This window comes from Brachyistius frenatus, unplaced genomic scaffold, assembly GCF_029030835.1.
Source record: "Brachyistius frenatus isolate BFR_SWC_R1_liver_20210118 unplaced genomic scaffold, ASM2903083v1 Contig_3, whole genome shotgun sequence".
In the NCBI taxonomy this organism is placed as follows: Eukaryota; Metazoa; Chordata; class Actinopteri; family Embiotocidae; genus Brachyistius; species Brachyistius frenatus.
Genome location: NW_027210602.1, coordinates 2,312,107 through 2,331,084, shown reverse-complemented (window position 1 = coordinate 2,331,084; position 18,978 = coordinate 2,312,107). Strand labels below are relative to the sequence as shown.

Here is an 18,978-nt window from a genome sequence, read left to right as displayed (position 1 = left end):
TGATTTCATCTTGTTACATTTACATTTATCTTCTTATGTGAGATACCACTTCCTGTGTGCAAAGCTGCAGCAGCAACATTGTCAGCCAAATGAACAAAATCACCCCCATTAAGCAGCTCCACACTGCCTGCGAGTTTGAAAATTGATTTCAAGATTTCACTGTTAAAGCACAGCAGGGTCTGTCTTCCAGCTACATATTAGACTTCACACCTCCTGAGATGCAGCACAACCCGGTCCACTGGCAGAACTTCGTTAGTAACAGACGGTGAACAAGCTCCCACAAGATTCAGCCTGAAAAGTGAAATGCTGCAAGACTGTCTTTTAATCAGTCTCCCAAAAACATGATTTGTTTATAGAACACTCTACCTTTTACTCTGATTATTATTGTACAGATTTATTGGTTGTATAAATTACTTTACTTGCATGACTTCCTTCTCTCTGTTGTGAATTCCTTCTGATCCTCCTTCAGCGTCTCTCCATCCCTTTCACTCTCCATAACCCTCACTATCCCTTTTTTGTCTCTCCCAGATTGTCTCTGTGCCTCTCCCAGCTTCCTGTCTCCCTAATCCTTAATCCTGTGGAAATCGGTCAGGCAGAATGAGCCAGCTTTGATCAGGCCCTCATATCAGGCGTGCTAACAGTGTCAGCACACCCGGATCCCACAGAACCCTGGAGCCCAAGGGGAGAGCTTCAAACAGGCGTTCACCCCCTGACTCTGCTTGAGAGGAAGGGGGAAAGACAGGCTGCAGAGTTCCTGTCTCAACTGCCAGCTACAGACTCTGACATAAGTCTCTCCCTCTGTCTTTTTTTTTTTTATTTAGCAAACATTTGCATCGGGATTTGACGCCATTTAGCTGTGAAGACACCCGTGCTTTTCCACATGAACTAAACTCGCTGTGGGAAAAGAGATCAGCAGCCAGTGTAAAGCCGTTTGTGGCTGAGAACAGTGTACAGTACAGACACGTGAAAGTCACTTCAGCTTTTGTGAGTAGTGCCCTTGACAGCAAGCGTGGAATCTGTGTCATTTGTGGTCTAGTACTGTGATCCAGAGATAATACCTGCCTGAGTGGGAGGCCTGTCACTACACACCTGGTGAACTTGAGGCAGCAAAATTAGCCTTCCTTTTAAACGTCAGTTTCAAAAGTGTCCCAGAGTACATGGCAAAAGTTATTTCATGCTTTGTGGCCACATTTTAGTCAAAACCTTGAGCAAATCTGCTGATTTTACTTGACTGAATGCCATGGGAGACATACTTTGGGTCATACAAATAACACTGCATTTTTGTCATCATCCATTCTCTCCAGACTCTGCACACAGTGGCAGGTACTTCAAAGGAAAGGTTATCATCCATTGCTAGATTACGTTCATGTTAAAAAGTAATTCACAGAGCCTATAGCCCTGCACATCCAACAGGAATGGTATATAAAGGTTCCCCCCTTATCACAACCACATGACCTGGAGGTCTGAGCTCTCTGCAGATCTACAACAATACTGACAGTGTACTCAAGACTCACCATTTAATCAGTTCAGAAGTGTAATCAGGTGCTTTAAATCAGCCAGATAATTGAGGCATTTAAGCAGGGCCAGTCTGTGTACAGGATGTGCAGCATCTGATATGTAACTACGTGTCACGATGAGCTTCATTTATCAAATGCAAATGGTGGAAGGGAATTTTTTTTTTTTTTTTTTTTTTTTTTTTTTTTTTAATAATTTCACTGCTGTCATCATCCTGAGTAAATTTTGCAAACAGGACCTATATCAAAGAAACTGCTGTGGTGCCTGCCTCCATCATGGCACCAAATAGTGGTGAATACAAAATTTTATATGAAAAAATGACAAGAAGCTTTCACTAGATGAATATAAAATGTATTGGTGTGAATATGCAGGAAATACTTGAATATGTAACTTGCATGACTTCCAGCAGCTAGTTAGTTCTCGTAGTCAATGCTGACACCTAGTGGTCAAACTTTAGTTTTAACCACAAACATTATATGTTAAAAACCAAGATTTATATAAATTACAATAAACCATTTTTAATATTCAACACATATACTTATCAATTGAAATTAAGGAATTGGGTTACACAAATTAAATCAAATTTAAAAGTGGATGTCTTTTGAGAGATTTCAGTGTTTTGTGCCAAACACTGTATCCAGACGAGACTGTCGCCCTATAAATAAAAATCAACCTCAAAAGTCAAACAGGCAGCTTATCTTCAGCCATTAGTTAAGTTTTATTTTAACAGTGCCCTCTAGCGGCCTCTGTCATTATGACATTGAAAAAGTGAGGTCAAGTAGTTGTAGCTACAAATACCTTTTCAGGGCAGACATTTTGACTCGCCACAGTCGGTAATGCACCGATATATTAACGATCATTCCGAGTCCCAGTAAGCCATAACAATGAACCATCCTGCACTTAAGCAGGACTTCCCCTAAGTGGAATGCAGCCATCATCACCACACCTAGGATGACAAGTCAAAATGTCTGCTGTGAAAAAGGTCTGCTGTACACATAGGGAGGATGTCAGGGTGGATGAGTGGGTTAATGAATCACTGTTTTTTTAACATTGTTTTAAACTGACAGCCATAATTTCTATTAACAATGATGATTCCATAACCTTAACTGCATTTTATTGTTGCAATTAAAAAGCAATGAACTTCCTCTGTTTCCACCTAATTCCAGAACTTTCACCAAACCTAGCCATGTTGTTTTTGTGTCTAAATTTAACCAAACAGCGGTGAAGTTATTTGTGCTATATATCCTGTAGGCTGCTAATTCGAAGTACGTGCCTCTGAATGATATGTGAGTGACAGAAGGGAGGGGTAATGACTTATATGGCTCTTCTTGTTGATCTACAATGATGTTTAGGCTGGATACACCCCGCTGCTTATCTTTTATGCACTTCACACACAACAGTGAGACAGATGCTATACTCTTACCGACATTAGTACAACTTCATTTAAACTGACATTATAGGCAACACTTTTCTGTAGCTGACATTATTATTAGATTAGTGGACAACAAAATGAAAGTCATCCACCTAAAACATTTAATTTAAACATCCTGGCAGGAACCAAAACTCGATTAACAATATTTATAACTGCCCTCAATATTCTTTACTTTTTAATCTAAGGCATACGTGAGAAAATACATTTAATCTAAAATAGAGAACTTGATTTTCAGTTGCAAACCTTCTGTATTTGTTTGGGATTAGCTGATATCCAAACAATCAGTGGTTTCTAATTTATGGCTGCAGTAAGAACAGCTTTTCTATCCAGCTAGCTAGCTCCTCTGACATTTCTGTTTTTCTGAAATGATGAGTCCTAAGAATGTAACTAAACACTTTTATCACGCATACTCTCAACAAAGGCCAGTGTTCTTGTTGGAGGTTCGACTTCAGCTCATGAGATATCCACAGCGGGGTTATCGTTGCACTGAGTTACGCAATTTAGGGGCTTCGTCACATCCGTAGTTACTGTGACTATTGTGATTCTTGTGATTACTAAGAACTCCTTCTGTGTCACATAACATTTATCTGTTCATTGGCTCCTTGTCTGACCGAGTGTCAGAGGGTTAGCGGGTAGTTCAGTCCTGTCTCTTTGTATCCATCTCTTTGCATCTCCAGGTGGGAAAAAGCCACCCCACCAGCCGGTGTCTATAAAGATACGATGGTGAGTGGAGTGTTTCCAAACTGACCATGAAGCAAAATAATAAATAAACATCAGGTAGCACTAGTTTTGTTTGACAGGGTGGCTGAGTGCAGGTTGATGGATGCTATGTAAAAATCGCAGTTGCCCTTGAATTAATAAGGTTTTTGGTTACTGCTGTTTCTCTATTTTGTGAATATGTGGCTCCGTGGGCGAGAACAGATTGTACATAATCTGTAAGAAAAGCAGCTCTTTGCAGACTTTGGTAATCCCCACACTCTTTGGCTTGAGGGAATCCCATTGACCCCTCTCTAAACCCTAATGCCATCTTTATCTGCAGGAACGACACAGTCTTATCTGACATGAGCTAAGCCCTTATAGGGAAGTTTTCTATTTTCAAGCACGATTATTTTATTACGCTGGACTGCAAAAGTTTCCTCTGACCAATGCATGCACAGTCCAGATCATAGGTTTGTAGACAATCACACATTTTCTGTTCTTGAGGTTTAGTTCATTTAATTGGACCTTTAACTTCAATAGGTTTACATCAGTAAGAGCTATGTGGGAAGTATAGCTCATTTAACAAATAGTGCCAAAGTTGTGCTACACACGAAGTTGAATATTTTGTTGACAATCCTTTGCCGTGAATAACCGCCTCAAGTCTTTGACCCGTAGATATCAACAAATGCCCTGTTGATGCTCTCCCAGGCCTTCACTGCAGCCTCCTTTAGCTCACCTTGTTGCCGGGTCTCATGTCATTGACTTGGACACTCAAGGATATTCCAACTCTTCACTCTCTGGTTGCTTTGGCCATATGCGCTTGGGATGGTCGTTCCGCTGAAAGCTTAAATGTCTTCCAATGAGGTTTTATGCTCTTGCCCATATCTGAGCCCACACAAGCCTCCTGTGCACCTTTACACTCATCCTGTTGCCCCTGTCAGCAGTGAAATCATCAATAAAAAGCAAGTGTGCCAGTTTCATTGGCAGGCGTACATTCCCAAGCCATAACAGAACCACCACCATGTTTGATAGATGAGACCTATATACTTTGGGTCATGAGCCATTCCCCTTTCTCCCCCTTTCTCATTCCATCATTTTGATAGAGGAGATTGTTAAATCTGGGTGTGTTGCACACTCACATGGCCTGTCAGGTCAGATCCTGATTTGTGATACAAATTTATGTTATTTTGACCAACACCATTCTTAACGCCATCTGAGTACAGGCTACTGCTCCACTATTGTTAAGATCACATCATTATGAACCCAGGCTTTCTTTTTTACATAACGTCTATGTTGTTTTTGATAGATCAAAGTAAGTTTCTTTAAAAGTGTAACACACAGCAGAACTACTGTGTGCACTAACAGAAGACTGATTCCCTCCTTACACACTTTGTATTAAACGATGTGTCCTCCCTTCACTTGGTCCATCTGGATTTGTGTTCATCTGAGTAACAGTTTTGTGAATTCATTCATCCAAAGCAAGATATGCCAGGAGAAGCCGAATTACCTGGCAACTCTGTATGTATGTGCCTGTCCAATGCCAGAAGATTTCTCCCTAGCCAACCATGACAGTGTGTCTCAAAAACAGATGATTTCCATGAGGCTTGCTTTAGAAATGCCAGAGATCTGTTTGGCTCTCTGGTGCCACTGTCAGACCAACATTTCCACTTAAACACAAGAAATCTAATGGGCAGATTACCATGACATTTACTGACCAAACCCACAATTCCTAGAAGATCCACTGGATCTATTTTGGACGTGTGTCCTTTAAAGGTCCCATATTTTATATTTTTCTGGTGTTTTATTTGCAGTCTTGATCTCTGTAAGAATATATTTCTATGGTTATAAGAACCAAAAAAAAAATCGCATTGTGGTTTTACATCTCTTCTCTTGAAGGTTCTCACTGGAGCTCTACCAAGAACAAGTGGTTTTCTGTCTGACTCTTTAAGGCACATTGAAATCAATGACCCTCTCTTCTGATTGGTTTACACTTCCCTTAGTGATGCCACCAGGCCAGCCACAGCTTTTCTTCAGTCGTGTAGCTACACAGAAAATTTCTGGAGTGAAATATCCTGGAGTTAAACAAAGAATTTGATTTTGAGAGTTTATTTTCTAAGTTAGACTACAGCTTGTGTTCAGGGATGCTCTTTGGTCGGGTAATATTTTGGTGTTCACTCGCTGAGTGTTGAGGAGCATGATTCAACACTACTCCAGATGTTTACTGCACAGCTTTGTTGTCGTACTAGCATTTCCCAGGATGCCTTAGTTATTTCTTCGTAACTTTTGAGACTAAAGCAACCAAATTAAATGTAAGTGATGGGCAGAAACTACATTTAGTTTTGTTAAAACATGCTGTTTATTAATATTTCAATGAAGCCATAATGGTAAATAAAATGGGGCTATCATTCAAAACCATAAGTGTACAAACGTAACATATATACCAATCACAGAGGCACTAATACATTTGTTAATTTGGAACTTGTTACACAAAGTTTTCATGCAGCATTGATTGTTGCACACTACATATAATCACACTTCATATAATTGTTATATACAAATTTGTGACAAATGTGTTGTTGTCTTGTAGTCAGTCTTACCTAAAACCTTTATAGTGTGATGAAATTTTAACTCCATGAATGTCAAACAATACACACTTTAAGTGTTGACTGTTAACACTGTGAAAGAGTTCACATTCAAACAACTCAAGGTTGAAGTAAAATGTACTCGTCATGGGAGTCGAGTTTTAACTCCCAAAGAGTTCAAGGTTCAACTCCTGAAAAGTGTTCAAAATCAACTCCAAGAAAAGAGTTACTTTCACTCTGCTTGAGAGTGAATTCGATGGTCTCACATGTACAAGCAAAAAGAGTTGATTTGAACTCGGAGAGTTTATTCCGAAGATGTGAATTTGCTGTGTAGCTAGGAACTTCTCTGTGTTTTCTTTGAATAGACTGCAAGTGGATGTTGCTCTTTAGTGATTTAGTGAGGCTAAATGCAAGAAGTGCATTACCACCAAAGGCCGCTAGGGGGTGACTTACTTTGAGAAAATAGCATCGGAAAATAGTTCCATAATTATTTCGATATTAGGCCTCAAAGAGATGTATGTTTGATGGGGTGTTGACAGGCTTCCACAATAGGTAGACAGGCGTAGCGTCCTCGGGTTCCAAGTCAGATCGAGTCAGAACCACCACTTGCTACTCCCCAGCTCGTCCTTCTGGCTCCAAAAAAAAACAAGATGGTGACAACTGAAACGCTGAACTTGAGGCTTCAAAACGGCAGTTCACAAACCAGTGGGTGATGTCACGTTTGCTTGGTGCTTGTTTCTTCTACTTTAAAGGTTGGACAATATGCCTCACTGAGGGTGGGCATTTTACATCAACCTGAGTGTGTGACATCACAAATTTACAGCAGTGTGTGCATTTCTTCATGGACATAGCTTGTAACACGTTCACAGTATTTATAGAGCTCCTAGATCTGATTTATAATCAAAAAAGAAATGTAAATCTGAATATACACGATGCAGGACCTTTAACTCTCCCTCTGGTCAAATTGCAAATATGCTGTGGGCTTTCATGCCCCCCTCTGAAGGATGAGTACTTAATATTTTTAGTGACCTCTTGACCTTTCTTCTCTTAACACCATCTAGCCAAAATTTCCATTTGAGAACAGTAACGTCTAATGGGCAGATTGCCAATGAATTCACTCAGCTCATTTCTGCTACCCAGAGGATAAAAGGTTCTATCAGCATTCTTTGTATGCACCTTTGGTCAAAATGGCAACTTAAATTGATGACCATATCATCCGTTATGAACTGCTATACAGCTTCCGTGTTTTCCCCAAAGCAAACAAACCTTGAATTGTATGATGTCATGGTCTTTCAGTTATGCTTCATACTGATAAGCTCCTTTCAAAGAACAAGACAGAGTCTACAGCTGCACGAATGGCTCTGTCAGACTGTAATACTTGTTGACAAAAAAAAAAATCATTGCAAATATGTAAAAAAAAAAAATCAGCAGCGGGGTACCAAAGTCGTTATGTTCAACCTCTGAAGACCATGAATGTCTGTAACTAATTTCATTGCAAGATACAATTATTTTTGAGTCTGGAATCAACTGACTGATCCTGCCATCCTCAGAGCCGAGCCTGTCCACACCCTGAAAACGACAAGATACATTTTTGGAAGGCGTTACAATTATGTTTATTACCCTGTTATTATTATGTTTATTGCGACCTCTTGTGGGAGTAGTAATTATGACAGAAGCAGTGGAGAAAGTCAGGTTATAAGAATATAAAGAGTAACAAGGACCACGTAGGGAGGCAGTTTGGGGTTGGTTGGACAATCAAACACAGGACTATGACCCAGGAGACCACCTTTTGTGTCCTGTGTAAAACTAAAAGTCAACTTTGACTTAATTCAACTTACTTGATGTATGTAACGTACATAACGTAACTTATGCAACAAACATAATTATTTTAACACAAACCATGATCTTCTCCCAAACCTAAGTGGTTATGGTGCCTAAACTGAACCAAACTTTGATCATTTAGCAATGTTAACCAAGTGTGAATCGCTGTTACCATGAAAACGAAGGTCTAATATGTAATGCTACTCTCCAATAGTCAAATGACCTTTTCTGTTGTGTAGCTATGAGGACTGGTCAGTCCTATACAGGGCACTTAAATGCTTATAAATGTCATTTTAGGAGTTCATGGAAATCAGCCTATTTTGTTTACTTATTTGTGTACATAAAATCTCAGGCAGAGAATATCAAATTTCCCTGAAGGGGAACAATGATCTATTTTAAACGTGTACATTATGTAGCAGTAAGGCTCTGTCCTTTGGCTTACATTTTTTTTTAATATAAACCGAGGAAATAATATTTAAGCCATGTACAGTGTGAGGGATGGCTACTAGAGCTCAACTACCCCGTGGGAGCTCTGCAAGTAAGGGGAACTGGAAAAAAACAGGATGTCTAGGAATTCTGCAAGTTGTCTGTTTTAAATAGAAATATGTGCCAGTCATCATTCTCACAATTTATGCCATCATGCAGATTGCAATAACTACAGCTCAACTTTGTTTTGACTTGTTGACCTTTCTGTTATCTGCAACACCCCAAGCCCCAGCAGTGGACACTTTATTATTCTGGTAATTACACCGATCAGCCTAAGGGGGCGCTACGACATACGTGCACATCAATTTAACCATTTAAAAAAAAGAGGAAAGCCTTATAAATTTCAGATATTTTAACTGGCTGGTTTATTGCAACAGACAGCAATGTTTTCTCTTTACTTTACTGTGTTGGTCTAACTGTGTTGTACACTGGATTGTAGCCTATTTTATCTGTGTTTTGACCAGAGGCATTCAGACCTGCAGAGCATGGACGGATTAAAAAGGGACCTGATACAGATTTTAATTGACAAATTGTTCAGATAACTCTGTGAACCTTTTTCTGTAATAGGTCTCTGGGTGTATTCATTACTGATCTTCCTTTGAAAAATAATATATAGAGAAAAAAAAAAGCCAACAATAGGAGTTCTTTGTCTAAACAATGTACGTTTAAGTTAATTTGCTCACAAAATATTATTTTTGTACCCCATTTTTTTAATCTTAACAGCGATGTAAATGACTTTAATTATGCTGTCTTTTTTTTTAATTATTCTAGTCTGTACTTAAAATAACGTATCGTGACCGTATCAGATGATTCGGCAAAAATAATTAAATTACAGCCACGCGTTATGATTACATTTTTATTTATTTTTTTTACAATCGATGCGATGCTCGCAGGCTTTAGTCGGGTGTATAAAACGATAAGCTGCGATCGCTGCCGGCTGAAGGGAAGAAACCATTGCGAGCGGTTTCAGTGCGTGAAAGCGCTTCAGTGCACGTCCTACTTGTAAACCTCTACAGCAGGGCGATTTTTTTTTTTTTTTTTTTTTTTTTTTTTTTTTTTTGCGCGTTCCCGCGGACTCCTCGCCATAGAAAACACAAAAGCTTGAACGTCTTCCATAACAAGCTCTCGGGGTGCAGACTTGAGGAATATCCGAATTTATTGTCGGACACGGCGGGAGGGTTTGGAAAGATGGATCTACAGCGGGTGTAAAGCATCGTCGGGAGACCGAGCCTTTCTCGGCCGGAGGTTGACGGGCTTCAAGGAGGACATTAAGAGAAACCGACGAGGAAAAAAAAAATAAATAACATCTGTGGGTTTTTTTTTTTTTTTTGTGTTGTTGTTGTTGGGGGTTTTTTTGTTTTTTTTTTCCCCTCGGGGTGCTTTGTCTTGTCCACCTAAAAAAAAAACTAAAAAAAAAAATAAAAAAAAAACCATCATCCTCATTTCAAATTTGCGAGACATCCAGCTTTAGTGATCACTAGCTGCCCGCCGGGATGGAGCATCATGTTGTCACCTAGAAAGTAAAACTACCGGGGACGTCGGATCGGGAAGGAAGAAAACAACAAAAAAGCAGGAAAACCCTCTCGCGGGGTCCCAACGGGTTGTCACCGGGACCTGAATCTGTTCGCCGCCGCCTCGGAGCCCGCTGTTTTCGGCGACATGGCGGAGCAAGGCTACTCCTCCTGGTGAGTTGCGCACAGCGGGCGTCGCGCTACCGACCCCCGGCTCACGGCTCCGTCCGCCAGCGGGGCGTTTAACCGGTGAATTTACACGTCTTGTCAGTTCACGTAAACGCCCGGGCGAAGTTTCTACACGCCTTTATCTCCGGTCCGTAGAGCCAAACATCTTTAATATATATATATTTTTTATTTTTGTGTGTGTGACTGCAGCTCGTTTAGTGCTAGCTGCTAACTTTAGCGGGTTGGTTAGCATCACCAGCTGATGCTAACGCTACCTAGCTTCAAATCCAACGGCGCTATTGTGAGCGGATGCTAAAGGGAGCTAGCTGCCTTTGCCAGCTGGTGGATTTTAAAGTCTTTCGCTCGCGGGTTGCTTTCTGTAAAACACAACAAAAATAATAGTAATAATAATAACGCACGATTAAACGCGAAGCGCGGCCGCGGGCTTGTGTTTCGGCGGTTTCGTCGGCGTTAGCTGGTGCCGACGAAATTAGCCGATTAGCTGGGTTAGCATTCGTCGTCGACCCGCTGCACACAATAACAAAAGGTTGAGCTATAAAAACTAGCATCGCGGTGATGGCACCGAAAAAAAAACAACAAACAACAAAAAAAAAAAGAAAAGACAGTTTTCTGTCTTGTGACACTCGACAGGTTTTCACAAAATGGTCTAAATCAGACGTGTGAGGTGTTCAAATCTTTTGGATGAACGTTGTGGTTGAAGTATTAGATCACGATGTGATCGAGTGAAATGTTCCCCGTCAATGAAACGACCACCTTTGTTGGGGCCCCGGATCATTAATGTGCTCTTGACTTTGTGCTCGTCTGATCTCCAGTGTTTGTAATCATTTGTGCAGCGGCGTCATTTATTTGTTTGGGTTTTTTTTTTTTGTATATGAATAGTCGAAAGCGGTGAATCTCCCAAGAGCTGATCAGATCCATCGATTTGGCAGGTGGTCCACGGATCTGTTGTGTTTTCATATTAGAGATTGTTTCACTCTTTAGTTTAACTAAATATATTTTAAACCCCCTTCTTCCTCCTCCTCCACGCAGTAAATCCCTGCCATCATATTCTTTTCCCATCATTTGAGTGACTTTTATCATTATGAGATCGATCGATCGAAACCTTTCCTGTTATTGTGATATCTGTAAAGTAACTTTTTTTTGCCCCAAGAGCAGCTTTTGAGTTTTTATACACATTCTGTCACAAAGCTGTGTGGTTAGAGAAGTTATGTCTACAATGATGTAGGATCAGGCCAAGGATTTCTTACCAACATAGACAATTCATTTTTTTTTAACTTCTTTTTGGTCATCTTTTTTTCTATCTGGCTCGTTTTATAACAGGAGTTTAGTTGTTTGTTTTTTTTGTTTACTTTGAATTTGCCCTGTACTTGTTGAAATTGGTAGAACGTCCATTTAACTATGAATATCCAGCATGCAGAAAACAACAGTAAGACATTCAGACTGACAGGCATAAATGGAAAAAAATCCATCTTCAAGGTTTAGCAGTTTCTCCCGAGAGGTCTCCACAACATTTATTTATTAATGTTTGAATAATGTTGACTGTCGGGCTTGTATTCATGAGTGGCTTACTTTATGTCCTGAGATGTTTACTAGAAAGCAGTTCCTCATCGACACAGACATCATGTACATGTAATGTGAGGATAAAAACTTAGAATTGGTCGTTTGCAAATATGATGCTGAAAATGTTGTTTGTATAGAAATATTGAATCAAGTTCAAAGGTAATTGGCTCTGTCTGAAAGTTGATTTAGTTTAAATTCAAAGTTTGTATTCCTCTTTACATTATTTTTGATCGTGACATCCATTACAGGCCTTTAGATTCAACCTCGATATTAATGAGCATTGTTTTCATCTTTGTTACTGGATCTCAATATTAACATTAGCTGCCATAAAGCTCAAGAACAAGAGCAATTAGTTTTGTTGACTTGTCAACAATGAGGTCAAGATAAGCATTGCCATCGATGGGCATCTTCTTTTTCTTTTGCATAACATTAGTATTTATGACGTACGACTTAGACGTTTCAGCTATTATTTGTAGGGTTTGCTGCACTCGATAAGTTTTGCAGGAGAAGGGTTAGGTCGGCCTTTTAAGTTGTCGGGTCATCTCACTGTACATATGGCATTTACATCTGGCTGAGATCCCATCACGGCGCACACCAGCCCACCTCCAGATGTGGTCAAATCAATCCGATTGGTTCCCATCACAGAGCATTTCTGTACCTTTTACTCCTGCTTACGTGTGCTTTTCCAGATCTGAGATCCAGAATTCTGATTTTATGTTAATGCCACAGATTTTATGTTAATGCAACATATTTTATGTTAATGCCATGTGAAGATATGACTTGTTAAATGTCGCTTCAGCGCAAAGGACAACACGAGGCAAAACAATAGCCTGTCATAAAAAGGTAATGAAAAGAGAAATGCCCTTTCCAACAGCTTTAATACTGTCTCATACATGTTGTAACTTCCAGTCTTCGTGTGAAGCAGGGCTAATCTGGTCTTGAACCTTTTTATTTAATAATACCTGTTCGTACAACAAACAAGTGGATCCCTTCAAATGTTAGTGTTTTCAGCCAACCTCCCCTCAAGAGATCTAAATGGGGCTTGAATGAGTAGGTGCTTGTGTTAATTTGCAAGCTAAGCAGAAAAACATTAAGGACAGTGACCGTCTATTGTGCCAGAAATAGCATAAATGTCACTGAGGAGCGTTGGAGATGAATAATGGTCTGAAGCTAAATCAAAGCCGGGATGTTCACACTGGCAAAATCTTTTTGCTTTGCAGCCAAACTGATAAGTCAAATTTGCTTTTATCACTGCAATGTGCACAACAAATCAGGACAGAATATCACCGGCTTTTACAGTGTTTCATAAAATACAGTTGTCTGCAATGTTGTTGTATGCTGGAGGAAAGATTAGAAACACTGCATTTGATGTTGTTTTGTAACCGTTTGAGAGATGCTGATGAGGTCACACCTTTTGTGGAAACGGTGCCAGTGCCGTTACCTGGTCAGTAGGTGGTGTTTTCATACCAATCAGAAAATTAATACTATTTCACGACATGACCTGCTTTGTTTTCAGTACTTTTAACTTACAGATTTCAGTTTTATATCAAGTTTATCCAGTCACACTAGCCATGTTAACTTCGCAAATGTAAGTCATTTGAAATATTTTTTTTAAGGGCAGTTTTTGGCACCGTTTAGCAGAAGAGGAGCAGCAAGGTAGATCACGTCACATTTTCAGCTGTTGAATGCACCCACAGCTGTGACATACCTCTCACATGCTGGGGCTGGTATCAGTTCTGCTTTATGAACATTTAAATAAAAAAAACCACCAATTATGTGTCTTGATGCTAAAACTTAAATTAAACAACCATGGGAATGAATAAAACACTTGTTTTTATTAGTGGTATTTAACTAAGCAGGCATTCGAAGGCAGACCTTCAATGACAGTGTGTGTACATGCATTTGGTTAGGGTGCTTTTGCAAGTTCTGTTGTGCCCAATTAGTTTTATAGCGACTATATTGCTGCCTGGATAAATTGCTAACGAGTAAACCACAGCATCCCCATTTTAGCCTTGTGGTAACCAGCTGGCTAATGTGCTCTTGTGAAAATGTCTGATTTGAAAGCTGGCAAATTGCCTTCAGCAGCCTTCACAGTAGCAGGTATCTTTACAGTTTGCTCGATTGCTTACTACCGGTTGTTACTTTCTTCTAGTTTCTCTTCCTCACGTTCAGATTTGCAGCTGTCAGTCTGAACTTTTAAACCACCACATTTGAGGTAACATTGTGAAAGTGGCGCTTCCTAAAGCGAAACCTCTGACTCACCTGCAAATGTTAAGTAAGAGCCGATCTACACATTTGCCATTCGCTATTTCATTTTGCTTTCATCCAGGTGAGTGTTAAATTTTCACTGTGCGTATCTGGGTCTTGCAGACATTGATCAGTTGCTGCATTTATTGGTGCCATTTTGTGAGACCTTTTAATTTGTTAATCAATAGTCAAACGTGTCTTTTATCAACACCATTTAAATTCTGCCATGAGTCAACACAAGGAGACCCAGTGTACGTGGATGTTATAAAATATTGACCTTCAGTCTTTATTTACAGTTTTGCTGCTGCCATTGTGAATATCACTCTGTGCTTTCTGTACAGTTTCGCATCTCAGATGAATGCATTGTTGGATGGATAAAGGATCTAAGCTGTATTGTATAAGTGTGATTTTTGTGGCAGGCATCCCTGACATTCGTCTCAGTGTTGAGATGTCACAGGAACCCATACTTAAGTCCCAAGTTGATGCCAAAATTCAGAAAACATGACGTGTACTTATTTTTGTGTGGTAGTGTAGGCCCCATAGTTGCTCTAAGTACCATGTGTGTTTGTGTGTGTGGTACTTGGTGAATTATCATAAACAACCGAATGCTAGTATGTAAACAGTGTCATGGAGCATTTCAAATAAAATGTAACTTCTCCAAAGCATCTCTAAAACGGACAACCAAATCTGTACACAGAATTCACATTGCGCGAGTTTCGATTAACTTCATTAAAATGTTAATGTTTGTGAACTGCAAACACAATATTAACAATGGCTAACATTAGCATGAGGCTAATGTAGTAATAAATGGTAACGTTTGAAGGCTACCGTCATTACAGTTCAGTCTTCCAGAAATACATTTTGTGTGTGCAGCAGTTTTAGCATGAGAGTTTGTGTGGAAATAGTTTCATTTCATCTTTCTTCTTTTTGTGGTGGCAGATTCAGTCTCGAGAATCGTCAAAATTCAATTATAGTGGTACTAACTACAAAATATCTGGTTTTAAGACATTTCACGTCAGAGAGACGGGACCTCTCTAAAGTGAATGTCGAGGGAGATGGTAAACATGATGATCGTGTGAATACTCAAATGTGATGAATATAATGCCATTTAATTCGGTATAACTTCGGTATAAATAACTAAAGCGAGATCTTTCCATCAAACTACACCGAACTTTACAAAAATATAATCATGAAAACTCTTTATTGTTGACTTTAAAAGAACTAGACACATTTTTTTCTGAGTATATTATTGTTACCAAGCAGAATAATGTATGAACTGCATATAATGGTAACAGGCGAGGGGATTGAAGTCTCTCTATCCCGTCATCTGTCAAAGGAGCCTGCGGTTGTAGCCATTTTGGAGTTGTGGTATTTATGCATACCGCCGGCTGAATTGCCAAAAGGGTTCTATCCTCTTGTTTACCACTTTTGAGATGTGGCATTCATATTGAATCTGAGGCTGTGGTACTCTTACAGTAAGTGACAATATTGATTAGCATTGTTCTTCAAGCATTGCCTTTCTCTAACTATTATTATGTTGGGTAAGCAAACTTGTCTGTTTACTGGCGGCGACAGACTGAAATACTGTCGGGGAAAATGCTGTACTGACTCGGGTGAGCTCTTTTGCCTCTGGTCTCGCTGGGTGATAAATAAAGACTGTTCATTGCATTGAGTTATAATACCAGGGAAATTATAATGTAACTAGTCCTACTAGATCAACAACATTCAAGTTGATACACGTGTGGTTCTGCTCAACTACAGTGGGTGCTTTAATGTAGGACATGTTGGTTGGTTTTTACTGTGTCACAGACATGAATGCATTGATGCAGTTAGTATAACCTGGCTTTTCTAAGATGTGTTAAGTAGCAATAAGCACATATTTGTAACACATGGGTAAATAAAGGCATCACCCGGGTTCATGAACAAGCCTTTCTCTTCCACAAAAAGGAAAAAAAGCTACCCATAGTGAAACCATTATGCTTTCTAGTTGACTTTCCAGTATGAGCAGCGCAGCTATCACATTTATGTGAAAATGCTGCCCACTAGGGCTCGGCTGATTATCGGTGCAGATTTTTTTTTAGCATTTTTAAGGTTATCAGTATCGGCATTTCTTTTATTCAATCGCTGATAAAAATGTATTTATTTAAAGATGCGCTGCCTGACGCAGGTGAATGTTACTCCAGTTTGTAACAACTACATTTGTTACGTGACTGTAAAAAAAAAAAAAAGCTTAATAAAAGCCCAAAATTAAGCTATAAATGAACAAACCCCAAACACATTTTGCTCATGCTTCAATAAAGGATTTCTTTGTTTTCACAATAAATACCCCAAGTTGCAATATACCTTCATAATAAGATTAAATAGTGGCGGCATTCATTTATTTACAGTCATTTGAATTAATTTTTGTGTCAGAATTTTGTTATTCCAAATTTTGACAGATTAAAATTTTTACTGCAAATGAATATCGGTTTATCGGTCTCCTTGATTACCCATAATCACTACCAGCCCTGAAAAAGCCATATCGATCGACCCCTACTGCTCAGCAATGTGCTGCTGGTTCTTACTGTAAGTTATACTTTTGTAGAAATAATTATAAAGATCAATTTTATTCTCCAATTTTATATCCAGTAAACTGTCACAAATCATGACAAATACCATCAAGAAGGTGTAACCAACAACGTTGTTATGTTTTTAACTTGATAAATGACTCACCAGAGATTCATTTTCAGTAATTTTACAAATCAGTAGAGGTGTAACTGTTTGTGTATTCGTCGCGAGGGATTTGGTGCATGGCGTTCGGTTATACATAAAATTTCCTCAGTTTAGAGATTGTTAGCTAACGTCATTATATTTTCCATTTATTTCCTTTTCTCCAATCCCATAACAAGTTAATATACAGTCATAGTTTTGTTGTTGTTGTTGTTGTTGTTTTACTGTGCAATTTATTGTTTCTAAGTGCTGTAAGCATTTAGCCACGCTCTCTCTGTAGTGTATAACCAACTACTTCTGCGATTAGCATTACATATTGTCAAGAAGCAAATTTTCAGCCTCACAAGTTTATTTTTTGTAACGTACAATAATGTACTAATATCACATATTTGTAATATAATTATCAAATTATATAAATACATATAGTATGCCATCAATCAGAAATTTTGAATGCATTAATGGTTGTACACCTGTACACAAAGTCTGACCACAAAGTCCAGAAATATCTTTGTATTAATGAATGTAAGAAGTAAAGTATTCCATCTCAGCAAAGATGGTCATTAAGATCTAATCCCAAAATCCTATTATTAAGACTCCCCACAGTACAGTCCAGTTTAGTCTCAGCTTTTGTTGACACTGACTAATCAACTTGTCATTCACAAAACCTATTAAGTAGGTGATGATGAAACGGTTGACATCTGTGCATTTAAGTACAAAATAAATGTTTACCAAATGAACATTTAGATCCAGTGTTGTGGAGCCATTGTAGGTTTTTCTGCAATAGATGTTACAACTAGACACAACTAAGGCTGACGAATTGTCTACGTTACAGCTCACATTGACTGGTTTGAATCTGGCGGATTACTAAAGCACCTGTTGCCTGTAGCGTGAACAAAAGCACCACTAAGATTATTCTTCAGAACTCAAAAGCCCAATTAGTTTTGATTCAGAGAGCTAGCAGTCTAACCCAGATACAATTTTGACATTGAGGTTTTCACTCATGATGTTCATGCGCTCTGAAAAATTCCCAAAATGGTTAGATCTTGATCTTCAGTCGTGATAGGCGTGACCAGCAGCTTCCATAGACCTCTCTTTCCCCATCATAAATGTCTTAAAACATTATGCTGGAGGTCATTCTTGTCACTTTGAGTTGAGGCCATGTAATTGTAACATCACAGACAAACCCGGCCCGGGATCTCCCATGCTCTCCATGTCAAGCTTTTTTTTGTCCTGTTTTAGGATGAACCCTTTTCAACTCTCTTTCAAACAAAGAAAAAAAAAAAAAATGACGCACAAGGGTGTGAACGCACACCACAGCAGCAACGCCGGGGAGGTGTGCCTATTCTTATGGGAGCAAAGGGGTTTGATCATTGACGAGAAACTACATTCTTGTTCTCGAAGCTCTTACATCCGTAATTGGATCAGAAAGTGGAGGCAGAGAAAGATAAAGTCCCAATTGGATTTCCTGCACCCCGTAAGCTGGTATAAAACCTGTAAAGTAAAATTAACATTTAGGCTAGGGGCTCGCAATTTTCCTGTGTCTCTCTTTGTGTATGAGACAAAGCTGAGAAGACGTGATTTTTTTGTTTTTTTGGACACTCGTAAATATCTGCGCCTCAGTTGCAGCATTTGCAAAAGTCTGCATAGCGGCCTGTTGACCTGGCCCTCAGTGGTCAAGTCATGCATTCAACTGGTCTGATGGAGGACGGTATTGGAATTGTGTTATTGAAAACCTAGTCTGTCGGCGAACAAGGACGTCTTATGGCACTTTGGGCTGCCATCCAGCGCTCAACAGTCCGGGATTGTATTTTGTTTTTAAATGTTCCATTCATCTATCGCACCCATGTTCTACAGGCTTCTGTGCACAGAATTCAGACGAACCAGTTCGATACCAGAATATGAATTAGGCCTGTGGTGGATTAAACTAGCTGTCTAGCTGCTTGCTGTGTTGACAGTGAGGCAGTGACATCATTAGTGTCAGTGTGTGGAAGAACAAGGTCAGTTTCTTAATCACTTTATTAATGCTGGAAGCCAAACTGCTGCTGGAGACATGTAACCCATTCAGTCTAGAACCTACAAAGAAGAAACAATTAAATGAATATGGTGTCATTAAGGACCAGCCATATTGTGAGATGTTTATTATGACCTACATTTTGGGTCACGTACACCAGTCCCCATTGTGATTTAAGTTATCTGTAAAGGTTATGCGTGCAGACTGTGTTTCTCA

At 39.3% G+C, this 18,978-nt stretch overlaps 1 protein-coding gene across 1 annotated transcript in view; it reads left to right on the top strand.

Moving 5' to 3' along the window:
• Positions 1–9,937: 9,937 nt before the first annotated feature.
• The window catches only part of sppl3 (signal peptide peptidase 3), a 28,114-nt gene continuing 19,073 nt past the window's right edge, over positions 9,938–18,978 (top strand). The window contains exon 1 of the mRNA XM_069702895.1: positions 9,938–10,220. Within this exon, the coding sequence (XP_069558996.1) occupies positions 10,195–10,220 (26 nt within the window). The 5' untranslated portion in view covers positions 9,938–10,194. The remainder of the gene's footprint in view (positions 10,221–18,978) is intronic.